We start from the raw sequence: 21751 nt of genomic DNA, 5'->3' as shown, positions 1-21751 counted from the left end.
TGCTTTTCTTTTTCTCATTCTCATTTTCTCACAGACCAAAAAACCATTTTCAAAATCCTATTATCACAATATTTAAAAAACAAAAATACTGTACACACTTAACAAATGCTCGCTACTTTCACAATAAGTAGTGAGCTCACAGATGATGGCGTGTCAGAGTGAAAACCAAGCTGGGGTTAGGTTACTTTGCTTTAGAAAACAAAACAAAATCAGAATACTAGCTAATGTGATGAGCTGGAAATGTAATTCATGTGCCGATTTGCAACCTTGTCAGACATGCTGATCATTCGCTTTTGTAGATGATCGAGTGGTGGTCACTTTGAATTGTATCTCCTTTTCCTTCATGAAGAATAGGCTGGTGCAGCCTGTGCTAAAGGTGCTAATAAAGAAAATACTGAAGCGCCTTTCTTTTGTATTCAGAGAATTCAGCTGCCTCTTATTATGGCTGCCACTTACTTACTAGTTGAAAACACTTCAAAATGAGAAGTGTGCCAAGCTTGTAGAATCATTCCCAAGAAGATTTAAGTCTGTCCAAAATCCTTTAACCAAGTAATATGGGAAGGATCCGAATACTTCATATAAAAACAAATTCAGGCATTTATTTTCAGTGAATAAACTAACTATGCAGAAAACTTAATGATCTGTAGACTTTCAAAATGAGCTGTATGTACAGTGTGCTCTATGTTTAAATGTGATGTCACGACATTCTACATGTGTCTTAACTATAGATTTATGTTGTGTTGTCTGCCTTTGTTTTTGAATCACAGATTCAAATAATTTCTATATAACACGCAAACCAAAGCAACAGAAATGACTCTGCAATAAGTTGAAAATCTGTGAGTTTCACAGGGGTTTGCTGAAAGGGGATTTTGTCCTAAAATTGTATGGCTGTCCAGCCTTACTCTGAGGCAGAATGCCACATAGTTTTTGTTTGTGAAAAAACACTTCTGTGCCAAAAGATAATGTTTCACATTGACATACCATCTAAAGAAGGAAACAGTTGAAGTAATAGAAAAATATAAGATTTTCTGTTGCTTTGTTGTGTCTGATATCCACGGCCAGAAGCCTGATGATTCCCTGTAGCCACTGTCCTATGCAAAGAGAGTCGGTCTCTCCTGCCGTTGTACACAGATGTTGAGAAGTGATCCATCCCACTTAGGAATTAGTGACAGTGTATAGGGAGAGTCTTTTTATGTGAAAGCAACGAATGCGTTTTTCCTGCTTTCCTTCTTTCAAAGATGAATATAAAAGAGTCATTCTCCCCTGTCAGGGATTAACACATGTCGGGAAGCATAACACCTCCCTAAGGAAATGCTACGGCAAATGTTGCATGTGAAAAAAGGCATGCTTTAATGCCAGTATTATACCATGGTGGGTATATGAGAATCAAAACAACCTTGTGTTTGCATATATACAAACACAGCATAGCTGCTGCTCTGTATGATTTGCATATATTATCAATCTCTACTCCTTGGTTTGTAGGGAATATCACCAGGAGAAGCCCTTGAATATTGGGCAAATTCACAACACAGCCTGATGGGATTCTAATATTTTCCTGAAGGATAGATAAATATGTCTGTGACACACTAAAATAAGAGCATGGCTCAGTTTGACGTGCCTTATTTCTCACAAGCTTCTTAATGAAACTATTCAAGGCTTGGTTCAAAATTATTAAGCTGGTAAAATTAAATTATTCATATGCTATGAAAAAGACATTTTTATTATAGCAGCTACCAGTCCATTAATTGGATTAGTTCTGTTTTAGTAGTCTTAAGGTGGACTTTTGCCACTTTCATTCGCCGTTATTAATTATTTTATGATTATTAGATTTGCCCTTGTTTTCACAAGTATAGCTTAATAATAGGTAACACTGAGAGAGAGCAGAGCAGTTTACCTCAAAAGGTCCTTGGCCAAGGATGTCTTTGAGCATTTTAGATAAGGTCAGGGTGTCACATTTTAGTACAGCTCTAGTAATAAGTACAGGTGCAAATTAATCTCTACTCACTAACCTTTGTTAACTGAGAGACAATATGGTTGGAAACATTACATATTACTTTCACATTGGCATTCCTAATGGCTATTCTTTGGGTAACAGTGTTGTAGAATAATAGGTGCGAGACACCATGCTCTTCTCTTTTTTTATGAGATAAAATAAGTACGTAAAAGTTCCAAACACCCTTTTCCCTTAATTGCTAAGTTCGTAAGTGGAAGTGAGAAGGGATTGTGTATGTCAGAAAGTCCTTGGCAGCTTAAAAGATAATAATGATCTGTTTTTGTTGGACGCCAGTCTTTTTTTGGCAGTGTTTTGAAAGGTGGTATTTATTATGACTTTCAACTTGATGGGATATGTGTATTCTTTGGAAGACTGCTGCACTTCTCTGTACTCTCTAGGTATTGGCAAAGATTAATCATTGAAAGCACACAAGGCGACCAATAATGAATGAATAATGGACCATTTCTTGTTCCACTGATTTCCACCCCATGTGTATTTTCAGAATTAATGTCATCACAATGAGCATAAGAGTGCTGGGCATGAAAATGTTTCTGTAACAAAATTGCCTCTGTTCTTGGTGTACTGTGTGTTGCATCTTAATGCCCCGTCTGTGGTGCTGATGCTTATTTGTCACAAATTTTTCACCACGTGTCTTAAAGGAGAAAAGTTTTCTCCTTTGCAAATTGAAAAAAAAAAATGTGTGTTTTTCAGAAACTGAAATATAATAATAGAAACTGTCTGCATTTTTAAATGCAATTTCTTAATTTCTTGACTCTTTTGTAGCCTGCAACCACCAAGACCCACAACATCATTGAGAAGACGGCCAACTTTGTCTGTCAGCAGGGGGCTCAGTTTGAGATAGTGTTGAAAGCGAAGCAGTCTGGTAACTCCCAGTTTGACTTCCTTCGTTTTGACCATTACCTGAACCCTTATTACAAATACATCCTGCGGTCCATGAAGGAAGGTCGATACAATGTTGCCTCTGACAGCAAGAAGGAGCAGTCGCAGGGTGAGTTACAGAAAGCATTCACTGGATCCACCACATTGCATATGCATGTGTCTCGTACGGTAACTAATGTGTAATTGTTAGATTGATCACAACGTATAAGTAGTCAAACAGTGCGGAATACACTAAAAACATTCATTATTGGCAATAATTTGTTTCATCTGTACATTGTTTTTTTTCGTTCTGCAGAATCTGATTCTGATGATTCAGATGATGATGGAGATGGGAGCTACCTCCATCCCAGCCTTTTTGCCCCTAAAAGGAGCTCTCGCCTGGAGGAGCTAATGAAGGTATTGTAAATTTTTTCTTTCTTTTTTTTCTTATAGTAGAAAGTTTTCCACAAACAGGCTTGTTACCACAGAATTCTTTTTAGGTCGACTGGAATATTAATAGGAGAAATTTCTCAGCCAAATATAATGCTGATATTTTTCTGAAAAGATACTCAAATGTTGAGCTGCATAATTTTATTTGTGAACATAAGTTAATGTTTTGGGTGGGGTTTTTGTGGGGTTGGGGGTGTTCTGTAAGACTGATCCGTTTCTAACCAGTAGCACCATCTGGCATCTAAAATTGATTTACATGCCTTTAATGCAACCCAAGTCTGTTACTGAGACTAATATCTTAGAGCTTTACTCTGTTTCCCGGTCTTCATGCTACTTCAGTTGTTAGTGCTTTCATGTGCCTTGTCATTAGAGCCATTAGTCTTTGTGCAGCAATAATGGGAGCATGCCTCTTTAAAGAAACATAATGAGCTTCTTTTAGTAGAAGCTGCCTAACAGTTGTCTCCCATCAAGAGGGATTCGTTATCAGATTTTCCCCTGTAATTTTCTACTGAAGACTCATATTTTAATGTTTAAGGTTTCATGGGGTTAAAGCTTAAATCTTGTAGACTTGTAATACCACAATAAGGACGATTAATGTGTATGATTTGAATAATGCAAGATATTTAAATACATGCCATTTTAGAGGGCTTTGAAGATATTTTAATGCATTAAATGCTCCTTTCTCATGTAATGCTTGCAGGAACTCAAATGTTTTAGTATCGCTTTGCAACAAACAACATAATGGTGTGAAATGTTATTTTCACCGGACTGGCCTTTTTTGTCTTGTAGCCTCTTAAGGTGTTGGACCCAGATCATCCCCTGGCAGCACTAATTCAAAAAGCCCAACAGGAAAGAAATGGGACAGCAGCAGTGGCAACAAACCAAGAGGAAGCTCCAGCTAGTCTACCAACACAATACAGCGCCGACCGTGAGTAGAGTCATTCTGATAGAAAACCGCATTTTGACATTTTTAGTTTTTCAATCATGGTCTTTACATGATGGGTCCCTCTGTACTATTTTGTTCAGCTTTTGTCTTATACACTGCCAGTTATTCATCAAAACTCCCTTCAACAAATACTGAGTGTAGTCTATCATTGAGGAAAATGGTTTCCAGTCTCTGCAGCGAAGAAATACTGAATTCAGTGGGGTTTTTTCCCATGGTAGGCCAAGCGTACTAAACGGTTAACCTGACCTGAGCCAGTATTCAGATCCAGAAAGACCTTTGGCTTGGGGTCATGACAGGCAAAGAGATCGAAGGCTTGATAACATGATAAACGTGTACTGCAGTGCTAATCTGGGTATCAGATGAGTGTTTGAATGAACTGTTTCACATGTGATTTTAAAGTGATTGCTCAGACTTCATGTATAAATAAACACAGGGAGATTATATTGTTCGATGAAATCCTTATCTTGCCAGATTCCATTAAAAAAATTTCTACTATAACAAAATAAAAATTCTAACAAGATAAAAATAAATAAAATGAGTATCCTAGAAATTTAAAGAATAGTTCAAGTAATGAATGTGCAAACAATGAAATGAGTTAAAGAGTTTTAAAAAAGCTCGAGTTGTATTTTTTTTTTTTAAATACATTCACTCTTTTTTAAGTTAATCTGATAACGTTTAAACATGGCTTCGTGCTTGAATGCCACCCTAGTTCACTTGACCGTCAGGTCAGAGCATAATGGGATTTTACTATAACTTTCAAGGTAGCACAAGACTTGAATGCATGCTGTGACTTAAACTGATGGTTTTCTCTTGATAACACACTCCAGTATCTTGAGTTTCAGTTCTGATTAAGATCCTTCTTTTAGATGATAGCAGTAATGTCAGGGTGAAAAAAATCTAATCAATTTCTAATGTTCGATGTTCAAGGTCTGAACATCAAGACTTTTCCATATTTCTGCGCAAAACATCAGACTACTGAGGATGTTATTACGCCTAGCTACGGGTATTCAAATATAATATTAAAAAGAGGGATATCTCTCTGAATTTAAGAGCGAACATCCTTTCATTGGGTGATGTTGTGCAACAAGTCTTTTGCATGTAAGGGTGAAAACCCCAGGCAATCTGTCAAAACGCCTAAAAACACTTTCAGTTTTCTTGATAGAGAAAATTGGATATGTCATTAAAGTCAACCAGCTTAGTGACTAACGTGTTAATATATCCCAGCCTCCACTTTGACACTGACCATTTATTTTGTCCTCGTCCCTTTATTGCACATTCTTCTTTCTTTTTCAATAACAGTCTTTGTGATATAAACCTGCTGATGACTGAGAAACTTTTCTTGGACAGGGGCCACACATTGACTTTTATAACCCAGTTGCCAAAATAGCTGGAAGTCTTTGTAAATTTGCCAGTGATTTCAATTCTGTATTTATTTAACAGTAGTACGATGATGCAGTACAGAATTTTGACAACACTCTGGGAACATGGAGACCAGTTGCTATAAATGCTTTCAGTTGATGACACTAAATGGGTGTCGTGGCTGCACAGCAGGCAGGCCAGTTTAGTGGCTGAACTATTTTTCTGCAGAGCCACCCTAACCTGAATATGTACCTGTGTAACCTGTAAACCTCTGTAAGTTGGGACTAGGTAAAACAGTTAGAGTTCTGTCTGCAGATGATTAGCAAAAAATGAATTAATTAATAAAACTGGCTAAAAAGTTTTATTGTTTTACATTTATTTTTGCAACAGATCTTTTGTGGAGTTATTTTTCTTGTTTTTAAGTTTTTAATTAAGGTCCTCTATAACATTTGCTCACTGTTCAGTTCAGTTCAAGCTAAGATGACTGAAACGGCTCACTAAAAAAAAAGTAAAACTTTGAGTTTTTTCGATAAACCTGATGCAGGATTATTAACTGCAGATGCCTTTGTATATGGATTGTTCGAGATCTCTCACATGGTCCAATCGAAATAACTGCATGTTGATTGTTTAGTGAACTTATAATGTTAAAAGAAGAGATTATTTGACTTTGACAGAAGTTCCTTAACACTGCGTTCTTTTTAAGACGATCAAGTTTTGGTACCTTTGCAAAAAGAGATTTCTGGTCCTGCAGAAGTCTGTGGAAAAACATGCATTTGTGATTACCTCTATAAACAATTTAAATTCATTTGAATTTCACATCAACAAATACATAAAATATATAGATACCTTTTATTTATATAAAAGGTGAAAAATGTTGGTTTAGAAACAATTTAAACTTGAAAAACACTCTTGCTGTGATCAGGAGGCTGTCTTTCTCCACCTCTCCCATTTTCCCTGCCTTGAAAATCTTGAAAATGTATCAGTTATTTAAAGGTTTACCGAACAAGCCTGGTGTGACAGTTTCCATATTCAGTTAGAGGTGACTTTTGTCTGACCTGTGGTTGTTATTTACCAAGGTTAAAATGAAAAGTTTGCACAATTGAGTCTGAAATGAAATACTTCATCATGTTAGAATCTATTATAATGCCCCATCAATTTATATAAAATCTCAACAGCTATTTCACAGTTCTTCACACTTTTCACTTTAGCTGCACATGAGGTGGACACAAAACAAGTGCTCCACACTCAAGGACAAGTTGGCTGAGTGGTTAAGTGTATCCTAACTAAAGCAGAATCTGGTTATCCTCCTAAAGTTATTATTTATTGGATAAGTGTGGAAATGGTTTGAATTAGGTCATGCAGTTTGGTCAACAGGTGGCAGCATTTTAGCAGTGAGTGTGTGAGGATGTTTTCAGACGTGTGCTGCTATTTAACTTTTAATAGTTTATATTTGCATACCAGCGAAGCTTTTCCTGGCTAAATAAATGTTCATATGACTGGCTACAGCATGTTTGGGTATAAATGTGAAAGTTGTTTCTTAACAAAGAGGCATCAACTTACAATATATGATATATTTAGTTCATTTTGGTGGGGGTGTTGTTTCTGTTTTATCACACACAGTTAAATAGTTTCTTGGAGGCATGTGTATTTGATCTAATTCCTGCCTCAATTGTTTTCAGCAGCAGTGTACTATGGATATTACATGCTGCCAGATGGATCGTTCTGCTTAGCTCCGCCTCCCCCAGGTATAGATGCCACCTCATACTATAATAATATGACCTCAGCTGTCATGGCACCACCTGCTTCTACCGAGGCCGTGGCTAATTTGGGCTCTGCACCCACCCCTGCTGAAACTGTCACAGTAGCAACAGCAGCTACAGCCCCCACTCAGGACTCCAGCTCTGTTCCTCCAGCAAGTGTACCAGAAATCAGGTGGGCTCTGACACTGCATGGAAACGCTTTTCACTTTTCTTTATGGTAGCCTTGACATCAGTTAGTTTAATTTTGCCTTAATCAGAAATGATTAAATGTGTTTTCTTTAAGAACCTTGATCAAGCATAATGATGACTGTTATTTACCCAAAAAGCTAAGTTAGTGTTTTGCTTAAATTGTCTGAAGTTACATTTTAAATTCAATTATTACATAGTGTATTTAAATACAAGAATGAAAATGATGCCATATTAAAAGTTGAAACTTTCAAAGATAAATTGTATTCACATCTTAAATTTCCCCTCCAAACAGTTCAAAAGCTGAACTTCCAGTTTCCACCCCATCAGCAGCAGCCATCATTCCCCCACCACCCGACATCCAGCCGGTCATAGACAAGCTGGCTGAGTACGTTGCAAGAAATGGTCTGAAGTTTGAGGCGAGCGTCCGTGCCAAGAATGATCCGCGGTAAGTTTTCTTACCAGAAATAAACCTGCTGTTCCAGTCAGGTCTCACTTTAGGAACTCCTGTTAGTAATTTTGCCATCAGATATGGCATAACCTCTTTATCATCCCCCGGCTCATTTTTCTGAGCGCTCGCCTCTCATCTTTGTATGTTTTCTTCTCTCTGTGCACTGTAGGTTTGAATTTCTGCAGTCCTGGCATCAATACAACACCTATTACGAATTTAAGAAGAAATACTTCATGCAAAAGGAAGGAAAAGGCTTGCCAGAGGTAATATAAGCATTGCGCTGTATACATTATGCTTCTGTGCGTATTAATCTAACTCTCTTTATCTTTCTTTGCCATTTAACATTAATGTAACAATGGTTCCTTCAATCAAAACTTTAATTACTTATTTTTTTAATACCCTGCAAGGTGTGTGGTTTGGTTAATGGTATATGTACATTTACAGACATGAAACTTCTAAGTATTAAATATTGTTCCTACATAATGAATAATAATGAATTATAACAGTTAATAATGACTGCACTGAAGCAGTTCTCTCATTTGCATCACTGCTACAGATCCATAAATGATCAAGATTACTGCATAAAGCCCTTAAGAGCTTAATAAAGCTGTGGCTCACAAGCAGCGGTGCTGTCATGGACACTGACTAGAAGCAGTTTTACAAAGACTGTGAAGAAATGTTTCTTACAGAAAGATCAGTGTGACTAATTTTTCAAAAATCACTAAACCAAACCAATGGAAAGTTTTTAAATTTCATCCAGAGCGACGACATTAAATGCACAATAGAAAGTACCAGAGTAGGGACAAATGCTGCACAAACAAAATAAGATTGATAATCAATTAATCAGACTTGACTTTAAGCGAAATCTCCTCAGTATGTGTATTATCATTTCCTTTTTCTTATTATTTCTTCCCCATGTATTGTTGATCTTAGAATTTTCAGCTGCGCTTGAAGGATGGGCTCCATATGTGATATTTTTAGTCTGTCTTGCCCTCAGTGTCTATAAAATCTGCCTGCAGATCTAAAGTTAGAGCTCTGGGGAGTCTCAGCTTGTGCTTCTTGATGTAGTTCATGGTTTTCAGGTATGCTTGGGATTATTGTCATCTTATTTGTAGTTTCTTTCTTAAATGAATGCTTTTGCAACTTTGAAATTAGTTCCTTTTGTTGCGTATCCACTACAGATATCTTTAACCAGAATTTGGAATTGATAAATGAGGATAACGCAGGGAACAAGGAAGAGATTAAATGACAAGAGGTGGATCCAGCCATCCTACTGAGAAGCAAAGTAATACACTAGCTCAGCAGCTTAACTTGTCTTTCAGTCTGTACCTTCAACATTTCTAAAGCTCAAAGTTTTGCTGCTGAGATAATCCCACCTGTTACCAGAAATGTCTCCCATGTTTTAGAAATTTGATTCACTTTGAGTTCATCTGGTACTTTACAGCAATCAAAAAATAAGATATTAAGTTGAGTTACTAAGAAATTGCTTAACATGCTCGGTGTCCCTCAGCTTGGGAGCTTTTCGAGTTTCCGAGCCGAGCATTGGTGTTCTCTCATCTGTTTGTAAGTCAGATCGCTACCAGTCCATTTTTTTTTTTGCTCCCGGGAGGTGCCTCTGTGATGTCAACAGTGAAATGGATGGATGGAGAGATCCTTCATACGTATGAATACATAAGCATATTTCATATACTATATATTCGCTTTATGTCAGAGCTAGAAAGAAATGGTAAGAAGTAAGTGAATTTTGTAAGGAGCGATTTGTTTTATGTCAAATCAAATTTATTAGCTTGTCAGAGTGCAAAGAAGTGTGGTCCATTATGACACAGCACAGGCTGTTTCAACAAGCAGTGCTTGGCTTTTTCTATCAGAAAATCTGTCTTGTGTTTATTTTTTGCTGGCTAATGGGATGAGGTTTGCTGCTCTCAGTCAGTGCTATTATTTGTAGTTTCATACTTGATGAAAAAAGTTAATGTTGCTTCATATAGTATCAATAAAATGTTTAATATTTGAAATTTTCTTCACTTTATTAGTGTATAAATATAATTATATTAAAAGGAGTTTTTTTTGTAAATAGTCCAAACCTTCCTCACACTTTTATGTTGATATTCTAGGTTGAATGTGAAACCTTCTGAAAGCCCAAGCTTTCAATATTTGAATGGATGCTTTCATTTTTGCATCAGTTATAGAAGCATCTTATAATTTTAAAAAATAAATACGTAATAAAACATTGGAGTATCTCAGTGACGGTCTAACTGGGATTAGAATTTGCACCATGAACAGATTATTTATTTTTTTTGAAATAAAACAAAACTGAAGTCAGATTTGTAAGGAAATTATATCAGGGTTACAAGCTGACAGGTTGAATTTACGCATAGCACTTGACACATACACATGTAAGGTCTACAGCACAGCTGTTTTCATTCCCTCTGATTTATATTAACCATGATTTAATCAATTTTGCGCCTCAAGTACAATGTTCTGTATTTGCTAGAAAACTATAATGTGAGATTAAATTCATTTAATTTTCAAAAACAAAATGTCACAATAGCTGTGCCTATTTTCCAATTTACTTTTATATTGAGTTGACAGTTTAATCTCAATAGGGGCTAAAGTGTTTTTTGGAACAAGTCAGAGAAATGAATGAAAGCAGGGACCTCAATCTATTTCGTTTGGCAAAGGGTCAATTGTAGGCTGTGGGAAAGTATGAAAATGTGTTGCTATAAAGCTCTATGAAATCCAACCAATTTCCTTGAGTAGCCCAAGTTTGGAGCGCTGCACCAGAAAAGGAAGGATTATTACCCTTTTAACTGTTCTGTGTTCAAGAGTTACCTGCAGATACGTTTACTTAAGGACGTAAAAGCTAAGTTAAAGGTGTAATTGTGAGAGCAATCAAATTCCTGCATTTTACAATTGAGGTTATTCCAGAATGTTTTAGTGTGCTTCTTCTGTAAGCTTTGACTTGAAAGTTGTTTTTTTCTCCTAAGATTTATTCTCTGGGCGTTTCACAGTGCTTTGACTGTTGAAAGCACTGTTCAATTACAGCTGAATAGTAGATAGTTGCCTTTGAAGCATTCTTCAAACATGATAAAATGTTTCTCCTGAGGGTTTTCCCTCCTGTGGCATTGGCTTCATCATCAATTTTCCATCTCATCCCATCAGTAGTTTAAATTTGGGATGGCAGCTAAGAGCACTTGGTCCACAGGTATTACTACAGAGGGTTTCTGTTGATCTGGTCTGTGCACACAAGCCTGTTAAAAAGGCTTTGTGAAGATACTCTGTTGATTTGAGTAACAGACCAAACAGAGGAATTTTAGAAGGCAACGTAAGGGTGTAATTTCGATTCTAATTAAGTACATGGGAGTGAAAACGGAGAACGAGAAGTGAAATTAAACTTGTAAAAATGATATTAATTGATCTTGAGTTATAAAAAGTTATCATTCAGAGAAATGAGTGCTCAATGAAATGCCTAACTACTTAAGGTGTATCAGTTAATATTCAAAAATCAGTTTTTAATTTTTTCCTGCTATAAAACAAAAAGAAAATGTTCGTTACAGTTTGCAGTGCAGAAGGTTATGCTGTGATGAATACAGCTTCGGAAGTTGATAGAAAAATTGAGGAAATTAAATTACTATTTATCTAATGAAATAAACTAAAAATAGTTAAAAGCGAATTCTTTGTTAAATCACAGGCTTTGTCTTCTAATTTATCTAATTTCTTACTATAATTTTTTTCCTAACAAAAGTATTTGAAGGATATGAGTCAACAGTGTCTTTCCCCCTCAAACCATATTCAAGGACCAATGATTTTCCAGTAAGTGCTGTGTTCTCTAGTTAGATACAAGAGGTGCTGATGTTGACATGAGTGCAGGAACAAACTCTCACTTATCTTAGGGGACTACTGCTGCACACAAGTTAATGATTTCCTTCTTCTTATGCACTTGCTCAGTGGGAAATAAAAGTTGACATCTCATCACATTCCCGAGCTATTGTCAGTGGTATCCTTGAGCTACCTCTCATTCTTTTATATTTTGCTTCCACGAAATCAGACTTTCTTATAATTGTTTAATGTGGTCTTGAGCAATAGTTCTGCAGGCTGTCTTTGAAAGCTTTTCTTCATGCACTGGCTACCCGACCATTTTCAAAGGAATGTTTTTTTGGTTTGTTAAGCCACTTAACACTGACCTATGAAGCATTCAAGCATTAAAAAAGGCACCTAACTCAAAGGATTAACGAGTTTTCTGTCTACATATAATAGACGACTTCAAAAAAGAGCCAAGTTTCAATAGTATTATAAAAGTAACAAGATGATTGTCATGAGAGGTCCTGCAGTGAGTATCTAAAGCCGTGTATAAACTGGTAGCTGCTCTGTCATGGTTTGGAGCTGCATTTTAGCCAGTGGTGTTGGGGATCTTGCCAAAAACTGAATCATCAACACAGAAAAATACCATCATACTTTGATCCACCGTGCAATACCATCTGGAGAGTGTCTAACTGGCAACAACAGCTTTATTTTTAATACTGACAATGATCCCAAACACTGGACAGAAAAACAGGCCAGTCATGGATCGGGCTCCCCAGAGCCTGGACCTCAACAGAGAACAGAACAAAAGACAGCCAACATCCAAAGAAGAGCTTTGAATGTCCTGCAAGAAGCCTGGAGAACTATTTCTAATAACTACTTAAATTATGTGGAGAAAACGTAATGTGCTCTTTCAGACTTGTCAAGTTGGTTTTACTTTATAATACCCTGAAAAAAAATAGTTAGCGCACTGTGAAAGTCCCTGCAGATGGATAATTACAATAATTATACACAAGAGTTATTGTTTCATTGGAAACCACAGGAATGACTCATTCAGTGATCCATGCATCATTGAATTTATACCTTGACTATAACATACACCAACACTAAAGGTTGGTTCTTTCAACCACCCAGCCAATTAAATATTGTTTACTTGTACCGACAGTGGATAGATGGTATATCTTTTAAAAACTTTCCCAGCACTAACTTTTTTTTTTTTGCATTGTGCTGCTTTACATCAAATCTACAGTATCTTTTATAAAAATGAAGGCATGCAAGTTCCCAAGAAATACCATTTACAACACCATCTGTCTCGTGTTCTACTGGTTTACCCATAACGTGGACTCATTGCTGAAAAATGCAACAAGGTTTAGACATACAGAATTTGTGAAGCCTCTGGAAAATGTTAATGGCTTAGCTTTTAACATTTTAAAGAAAAGCAGGATGATCCTTTTCTCATTTTCTCTCCTTATTCTCTCGTGCTTCATCATCTAGAGCGAAGAGGTAGAGGATTCTAAGCTTCAGTCAGACAAGGCAGCCAAGGAGTCCAAGTTGACAAAAGGTAGGACACAAACTCATGCAAAAATAAACTCATTCTCAGATTGCAGGGCTGCTTGCACTTTTTGTTTTTTGTTTTGTTTTGGGCGTTTTTTTTTTCTCCCTTTTTTTTAGTTTATTACTTCAGTGAATGGGATGCAAAGCCTTTGGGGAAATATGAGTATATTTGCTCTGGTGTGCATGTGGATGTTTGTATGTGTCATATGCTGTTGTCTCTGCATTGCCGCCTGTGAGTCTGTTGGTATTTATGCGGGCAATTTCATTTGGTAATATCAGGCCGGAAATGGCTATGCAAAGATGAAAGAGCCTGCTTACCACTACGCTGGCGGGAGCCGTAAACATGCACGCATATTCAAATTAAGGCCCGCATTCACAGACTCCTCAGACGCAGTATATCAGGGTGCACGCAAGGCAAAACTAATAACTAGTTGGATTAGTTGCACAAGTAAACTATCCAGCCCTCCACAATAAGAATCAGGATCTTGTATTAAGGTTATGTGGGGGAATGGGAAACAATAGATCTCTTTCATCTCCAGTAGACCACAGATATTTGATTATAAAATGCTACCTTTCATTGTGCATGTCAGTCTTTCTCATGTTCACCTGTCTTTCTGTGCTCTTATTGTCTGTCCCTTATTTTTCAAAAGTCTTTTCTCTCCTGAATGTTTTCCATGCTTCACTTTTCTTTTTAACTTGGATTTGTCAAGAAAAAAATCCAGTTGTGCAATGTTTTTTTTTTTTTTTTCTCCAATATCAACTCACCTGAATCCTTTTTGGTCTTTTCTCAAATCATTTTAACTCGTGTCTTTGTGCCATTACAGCCTCTTTTGCGCCCATCTCTTTTGCCATCAAGGCAAAGGAAAATGACATGCTGCCACTGGAGAAGAACAGAGTTCGACTGGACGATGACTCGGATGAGGACAAGGTCTAGCTCAGCTTTGTCTGTTTATTGCACTCACTTTAGATCTTGGGGTAGTTTTTGCACATTTAAAACTCATTTTTGTTTTAGTACCATTTTTAAGAATAAGTTCTGATGTGTTTGCTTGAAGTTGTTGGAAGAGGAGGGGCTGGAAGCTGTGATGGGTGGAGCTGAGATGATTGATAAGGAGCCTCCTCCAGTCAGCGTACCAGAAGAGAAGAAACCCACCCTCAGTTTGGAGGAGTTAGAAGCAAAGCAAGGTAAAGGTCTAAAAAAAAAAGATAATGCAATGACTGTATGAAAGCTCTGTAGCTCTTTAAATGCTAATTTTAGCCATGTCTGCAACAGAAAGCAGTATAAAATATATTTGGAGAATAATTTTGGACAAGTCATAAAATATTCTCGTGCTCTCAAACTGCCCCACTGCCTGTACAGTTGATAGGATATTGGAAAAATGGGATGATTTCCCCAGCTCGATGACGATTTAATGCAGGCCTGCTAAAAGTGAGGCTTTTGTAAATGAGCTCAGCTTCCAAGTGATTTCTCTCACACCTTCTGGCTTTTTGGGAGGGTTGGTAGAAAATAAATTTTAAAAAAGAAGTGAGAAGATGCATAAATCCACAAAAGTCTAAATTATGAATTCCCTTAACAGGGTGTACCCTAAGGTAAGAATCTAGCTATATAGTATAGTAAAGTGCATGATATACATCTCCCCCAAAGGCATAATGGAATTATAGATATAGAGTGTCATCATGCTGGCTCAGCAAAGTCTTCCAACAGAAAATATGTTGCCTAAAATATAGAAATACTGCATCCTAATGCATACACAGAAAATCCCCCCTTTGTTCTCCAAGAAGTTTACACTGTGTGGTTCGATCAGGGCTTTGATGATAGTTTTTACAGAATGTTCTTCAAAAACGATTGAAAGATTTTAAAAATCAAAAGAAAAGAATTTGCCCATTAAGTTTTCAGGGTTAGTCACATATTCAAAAACTTTTTATCCACTCGATTATTTATTTTATCTATTTTAAAGCTGTATCATTTATTTATGTATTTATGAATTGATTTTATTGGAATCTGAAAACAGATTGTACTTGAAGTTCTTTTGTTTTTTTGTTTTTTTTTAATCTTGTTATAATTTGCCAACTTCAGAAACCTGTAATCGGTGCCTAGCTTCAGCAAAACTGGACACCTTCCCCGATGACTTAAACCTGTGTTATTAAATGTCTATCTCCGTGCTTGTCAGAGAGATGTGATTGACATGCCGGCCTTTTGCCAGTTAATGCCCAACAGACATCTACGTCTGTAAGAATGCCGCATTGATGTCTGATGATAGAGAGCAAGAGTAATAATCTCTTAGCTGCAGAACGGAGCCTGAAACGATAGACGGACAGACAGTCAAAGACAAATGTGTCACTTTTCAGCATCAAGATAGTTGACCGGTGCCGTTTAGGTTCAGTGGAACACTCTTTGAGTGTGATGGCCTCTCCTGGAGCTGACAGACAAAAGAGAAAGACTAGAAGACCCTAATAAAAAGCTGACTGAATTGGTTTTGCTGTATGGCAAAGTGGCTGTCAGTCAGCAGGCCTAACTTGATCAGATAGGAGAAATGGTGGCAGGCTGCAAAACACTAATCTGTGTTGATGGCCTGGAACAGCGCCATCATGTCCGGTTTTTAGGGAGAGCTGCATAAATTGTTCAGACTGCCATCATTTTTGACTAAATGTGTGTGTTTTTAGTCTTTGTACAAACACAATTTTCATTTCATTATTTTATTTCATTCACATGGAATTGGTATTGACTAAAGATGGTGAGTGCACCCCAACACTCAAAAATGCAGCGTAACCCATTTTGTGCTTGATATGAATGCAGTAGTTGCTGCTAAGAACGGGCTCTGTGACGAACAAGAGCGTGTGGGGTAGAAGAAAGAGAATTTTTCTCCACTTGAGGTACTTTATTTGAAATGCCCGAGGAAGGTGTTTGGCAGAACATATCGATTGCCGAGACATTTCTTAATTTGTTGGAGGAAATAAAAGACGACCTGAAGCCTCCAGCTAGGAGAATTCAGGAAATGCCTGCTGCCTCACTTTTTGGGCTTCTGGCTCTTTGCAAGAAGTCAAGAAAGGCTTTAATAAACTTTTATTTTAACAGTCACAAGGCTTCATGTCAACATTTTAAGCGTTAAACCAAGAAAAACAGTTAAAGGTAGATCATGTTTGACGGTTTACCTGATACATGACTGAAACAACGACTTGACAGAGCTCCAAATGATGAAGTGGAAGTAAACGGAAGTAAGGAGTTTGGTTTAGTTTTATTGTTCTATTACATTAGTCAAATGTATCTATAAATACAGGAGTCAGATTGAGGCTAGGCAGGACTATGTCAGTGTCTAGGGTACCGATTCTGCTCCACTTGACTGTTGTTCATTGTACTCAAATATGATTTGCCTTAGCAGCTAGCCTATTTTTAACCCCAAAGAGATAACAGTAGACCCAGAGGTTGCATAACTTATACAACTTGTTTTCCGCAAGCAGTTGCTTTTATACTGTCTTGTCTTCCCTATTTTTTTTTTTTTTTTTTTTGCTCGCTCATGCCGTTGCTCCCTGTGCCCCATTACATTAGCTGTGCTCTTCTTACCTATGTATCCCCTACCCATCTGTGTCACTTCATCTCCTTTCCTCATCTCTCAAACCATGCATTTTGTTCCACTCCCATTGTCAGTTAGATGCCTGTCTTCTCTTCTCCACCCACGTTCCCTCCTACTCTGTACAAACCTTGAATTGCATGAAATTATGCATCATCGGGGATTTCGTCGGGCCTTATCTTTTAGAGTAGAAACTTTGTCAGTCTTCAGCACTTGGAAAGTCAGAAAAATGCCAGACATTACCTTAGTTAGGGCAGAAATGTACTCTTAAAGTCTTTGCTTGTTTTTCGCTTCACAAATGTGAATTTTTCCCCGCACTGTTTGTCTGTTCATGTTTCATTCCGTGTCTCTCTGCTCTCTCTTCTTTTTAATTCTTTTATTTCCACAGGGAATTTACTTGTGACCAGAACAAGCTTTCCTTTTCTCTCACTTTTCTCTCAGAGCAAGTCAATCCTTTGTTCCCGCCATTTAGTAGCTGCATATCTGGCAGTGAGAAAAACAAAAAAGGGACAATGCCTGCAATCCAACCATGTCTCCTGTGTTTACCCTCTCATCTCTCGTCACTTAGCTAAGCAGAAACTGGAGGATCGTCTAGCGGCGGCAGCCAGGGAGAAGCTGGCCCAGGCATCTAAGGAGTCTAAGGAGAAACAGCTACAGGCAGAGAGGAAGAGGAAGGCAGCACTCTTCCTACAGACTCTCCGCAGCCCATTCGCTGGAGAACCTGAGGCAAAGAGAGCTGAGCTAGATGCATGTGCTCAACTCGAGGTAGGTACATGGTTGCAACGGTTGCATAGTGTTCGTCACTGTGTGTTTCTATTTTTAACAAATGATAGTAAGTGTAATATGAATCATTATTCATGTTACACATGTCTACATTAACTCAAAAACTAAAATGGCATAAATATAGTGGGGCACATACCCACCATATGTAGTCACCACATTTTGCATGCATATTTACACAGCCACGAGTCCTAAACTAAGCTTTGTTATTCTTACTCAAAGTGTGGGAAATGCTACTTTCTTTGCATTTTGTTCTAGAGTCCTTGGTATAACTTTATAAATGACTGTGGTGAAATTGAATTTCTCCTCAGTGAGCCTTTCAAACCCAAGAACACTGTACCAGCTCTTAGGCGTGGTGGTGGTAGCATCATTCTCTGGGGTTGTTTTGCTGCCAGTGGTATTGATACATTGCACAAAGTGGATGGAGTAGTGAAGAGAGACGACTACCTCCAAATTCGTCAACTTCACCGATAAATGGTAGAAACACCAGTATCAGGTGTTCCACCATAACAATGATCCCAAATATACATCAAAACTGATTTTGGACTGTATAAAGCAGGCCTTTATTAAGCTATTGGGATGTCCTTCCCAAATCCACAACCTCAACCCTGTTGAAAATATGTGGATTGATCTTAAAAGCTGGGCCCGTGCTGAAAAACCAACACATTTCGATAAACTCTAGCATGTAAAGTGCTTTGAGGGGTCCCGAAAAGCGCTATATAAATGCAATCCATTATTATTATTATTATTTATGTCAAGACAAATAATTTAAAAATCCAAAATACACAATACAGTACAAAATGCACCCAGTTTGTTTTTTCCTAGTCATTAAAGCTGTCTGCTGTACACTCATTCCAGCCGGGGGGAAAACTGTTAAAAAAGAATTAAAAGCCCAAAATTAGGCTGACATACATGCCTGTGATGAATGTATGTAAATTTCTTAATGCAGCTGTAGTTACCTAAATTGTTGATTCCCTAAAATGTTTATAGACTCCAATGGAGAGGAGCAGAGCCTATCGGCATATCCCAGTGTCACTCTAAAGATACAAACTGAATTATAGAAAACTTCTTTTCTTCACTCCTTTGTTCTATTTCTCAAATCTCCATACCTCATGTAGGGTACGGAGATTCTGTTTTAAAATTCTCCTTTGTGAAGTACTACGAAGGTGTTGCAATAATGCAAATTTTTAAAGCCTTTTGTCTGTCACAAAAAGGCAGCAATACTTTATAGTGTAAATAAGTCTCTGATAGTGGTCATTTGATGTGTAGATTGCCTGTCTGTGTGATGGATGTTGCATGTCAGCTCCTCATGTTAGCCCAACTGATTTGTGGTGAACTGGAATATTGCCTGTTAGACCAGGTGGCAACGGACAGCCTGCTGTCACTACTGTGCCAGCTCTTTCTTTCTTTACCAGATGTTCTCCGTCTTCTGCAGTGGCTATCAGAGCGTAAATATCCTGAGGAAAGAGTCAGGCCAATAGCCTACTGTAAATTAGCTGTGTACTAGTTAAATATTTGAAAAAAAAAGGTTGAATTTTGTGTGTATTCAGTCTTCAAAGTATTTTGTTTCAGTGGTGGGAAAAAGTAGTAAAATCTACGTAATGCTGGTATGAGGTACACATTGAATAGGACATTGTAAAAAGTCACACATCCTCAAGGCAGACAGTAGTGCAGTGTAATTGTTCGAGTCAATAGGTTTTTCAGTTTCTATTAAAGCTTTTTGCAGATTAACCCCCTTTAAGTAAGACATGTTCACCAATTTATTAATTTGGAGAGTCACTTTGAAGAACAAATTTTACCTGAATTTGTTGCAAGTGTATGGAAATCGAAAGGGATTAATGTGATTAACACGAATTGTTGTGAATATCCTAGGGGCAGTAATTTGGAGGGTCACAAAGAAGGATCATCCACTAGTACAATTTGGTGGAACTCTTAGTAGCTTTGAGGACAGATGTGATTGCTGATGCGATGCAAAATGAGCTGACTTGGAACTGTTGATGTAAGCGCTCCATGTTTCCCATAGTACCCATCATGTTGATTATCCTGCAGCAGTGTAGTGGATAGTGTAAACTGACATGAGTAAACAGATCCCGCTGGCTAAGCGTTTCAGGCCCAGGCAATTTATCCTTTTCCAAGTGACACTTTCAGTGTTGTGATTTGCTGCCGTTTTAGCCATTTCTTATTACATTTTGGCTGAAATGGTGACGGTGGTGGATATGTAGCTTTGTGTTTCCTGCAGATTGATATACTCAGAGATTGGTGCAGATTCAGTCTGGCTTTGCTTGTGTCATTTATCTGTTCAGCTGATTTGGTGTGTTAATTCTGTACACTGTAGCTTGCTATCACCAGTGTGTGAATGGGTGGATGATTGTGTATAGTGTAAAGCGCTTTGGAGTACTTAGGACCAAGTAAAGCGCTATACAAATACAGACCATTTACCATTTTATTTCAATTCAGCTGCTCTTACAGCTTCATTCGAACATGTTAGTGCTAAAGATGGCACCTTTTGGTTCTGTTGGTAAGAGGAGTGAAATGGAGGGCAATAATGAAGCAGTGATATTGTTTTCGGTCCCCTAACTGGCTACCAACAGTAGCAGATAATGATTGCTCAGTAACTGACAGCTTAATATACGACCATTCTCTGTGTAAGAGCTCTTCTCTGTTGGTCACATGGTTTAGGTGATAAATGCTTTCTTTATTATTATATACGAGGTCATTTTTAGTATACGAGAAATCTCGAAGACTTGGAAAATGTAGTTTCCCTTTGCTTCTGTTCCTTTATGCTCCCAGGACAGTACTTTTCTTTCCCGCGCCTCTTACTGTCTGAACTTCTATATCTTGCTAGAACAGGTGTGAGAGGGCAGACGTTTTGTGTGCCTGGTGTTGGGATAAGCCTCCCATATGCCAATCCCAATTTGAAACCATCGTTTCTTCCTATCATTTCATTATCTTTCCCTCAAGCTAGACACCAGATTGGGTGTAAAAACTGCAGTGTAATAAATATCCTCCATTTCTCTGCTTCTGTCTGTTTTAAGACACTTCTTTTCTTCTGTCATGAGCACATTTTCTTTCTATTTTTTTGGCTTCTTCTCTCATGTTGTTTCATCATCATCATCTCTCACCCCATATTTCTCTTTGTCCCTTTCTCTCTGTTTTCTTACAAATTTTAGCAGATGGGTGAGGGGAATTAGATCCATGAGACAGCTCTGTTGATACTAAGCTGAAGTTGGAAAAATTTATTTGGATTGCTTTATTGCAGAGCTCATAATCTTTTTTTTATCTCACCACATAAAGGATGCCGTTTGATGTTCTTTTTCATCCAGATGCCCCTTTAGTACCAGGAATATACACAAATTTAAAATTGGCCGTCTCAGGAGCAATCTAAGACCTAACCCTGTTAGATAAAGTCTGTCCTTGGAAAATCTATTGCTATATTTAATCCGCTGATGGACTGAAGCCAGTTTTTCAGTGTGAATCCAGCAGCTGACCAATCTAAAATGAACAGACTGACTCACACTGGGGTAATTAGAGGCACTTTGCAGCTGACAGTTGTAACTCAGTGTGTAGCCAGAGGGCTGCACTGTGTTGTGTAACCACAGTTTTCCTTCTGTTTTAAAGGAGAGAATATGAGCAATAATTTCCCAGGAGAGTAAGAAACTTTCACTTTTCCTGAGCCAGCCTTGTTACAATCCCTTGTCCCTTTCAGTGTGCATATGACTATTTATAGTACCGTCTCTAAAGAGAGAAAAAAAAACCCTCAAGTACATTTTTCTTCTTCACCTTTTGTGATTTTAGACACTGTGCAGCTGTAGGCCTTAGAGCAGAAAATAAGTCAAGTTAGAAAATTAAGAAAACAATTAATCAAATTTATCTAAAGCATTTTTAACCACCATACGTGAATACAGACTAGGCATATTTTACCCTTATATTTCCCGTGGTAGCTCCGCTATCTATAGCATAATATAGTGTAATGCAACCACACCTCCAAAACGTTTGTGTGACTGTGTAAATGTGGATAAAAACAAAATA

At 37.6% G+C, this 21751-nt stretch overlaps 1 protein-coding gene across 2 annotated transcripts in view; it reads left to right on the top strand.

Annotated features, from left to right (window-relative positions):
• The window catches only part of sfswap (splicing factor SWAP), a 51266-nt gene that overhangs the window by 13421 nt on the left and 16094 nt on the right, over nucleotides 1-21751 (top strand). The window contains exons 5-14 of one of the 2 annotated variants that reach the window (XM_026174044.1): nucleotides 2777-3002; nucleotides 3189-3289; nucleotides 4112-4250; nucleotides 7307-7559; nucleotides 7869-8021; nucleotides 8194-8287; nucleotides 13317-13383; nucleotides 14201-14304; nucleotides 14429-14558; nucleotides 17511-17707. In XM_026174044.1, the coding sequence (XP_026029829.1) occupies nucleotides 2777-3002; nucleotides 3189-3289; nucleotides 4112-4250; nucleotides 7307-7559; nucleotides 7869-8021; nucleotides 8194-8287; nucleotides 13317-13383; nucleotides 14201-14304; nucleotides 14429-14558; nucleotides 17511-17707 (1464 nt within the window). The remainder of the gene's footprint in view (nucleotides 1-2776; nucleotides 3003-3188; nucleotides 3290-4111; nucleotides 4251-7306; nucleotides 7560-7868; nucleotides 8022-8193; nucleotides 8288-13316; nucleotides 13384-14200; nucleotides 14305-14428; nucleotides 14559-17510; nucleotides 17708-21751) is intronic. The other variant, XM_026174045.1, reaches the window with a different exon arrangement.

This window comes from Astatotilapia calliptera, chromosome 7 (assembly GCF_900246225.1).
Source record: "Astatotilapia calliptera chromosome 7, fAstCal1.2, whole genome shotgun sequence".
Taxonomy (NCBI): domain Eukaryota; kingdom Metazoa; phylum Chordata; class Actinopteri; order Cichliformes; family Cichlidae; genus Astatotilapia; species Astatotilapia calliptera.
The sequence above is the reverse complement of the archived record's forward strand: the minus strand, read 5'-3'. Positions and strand labels throughout refer to the sequence as shown.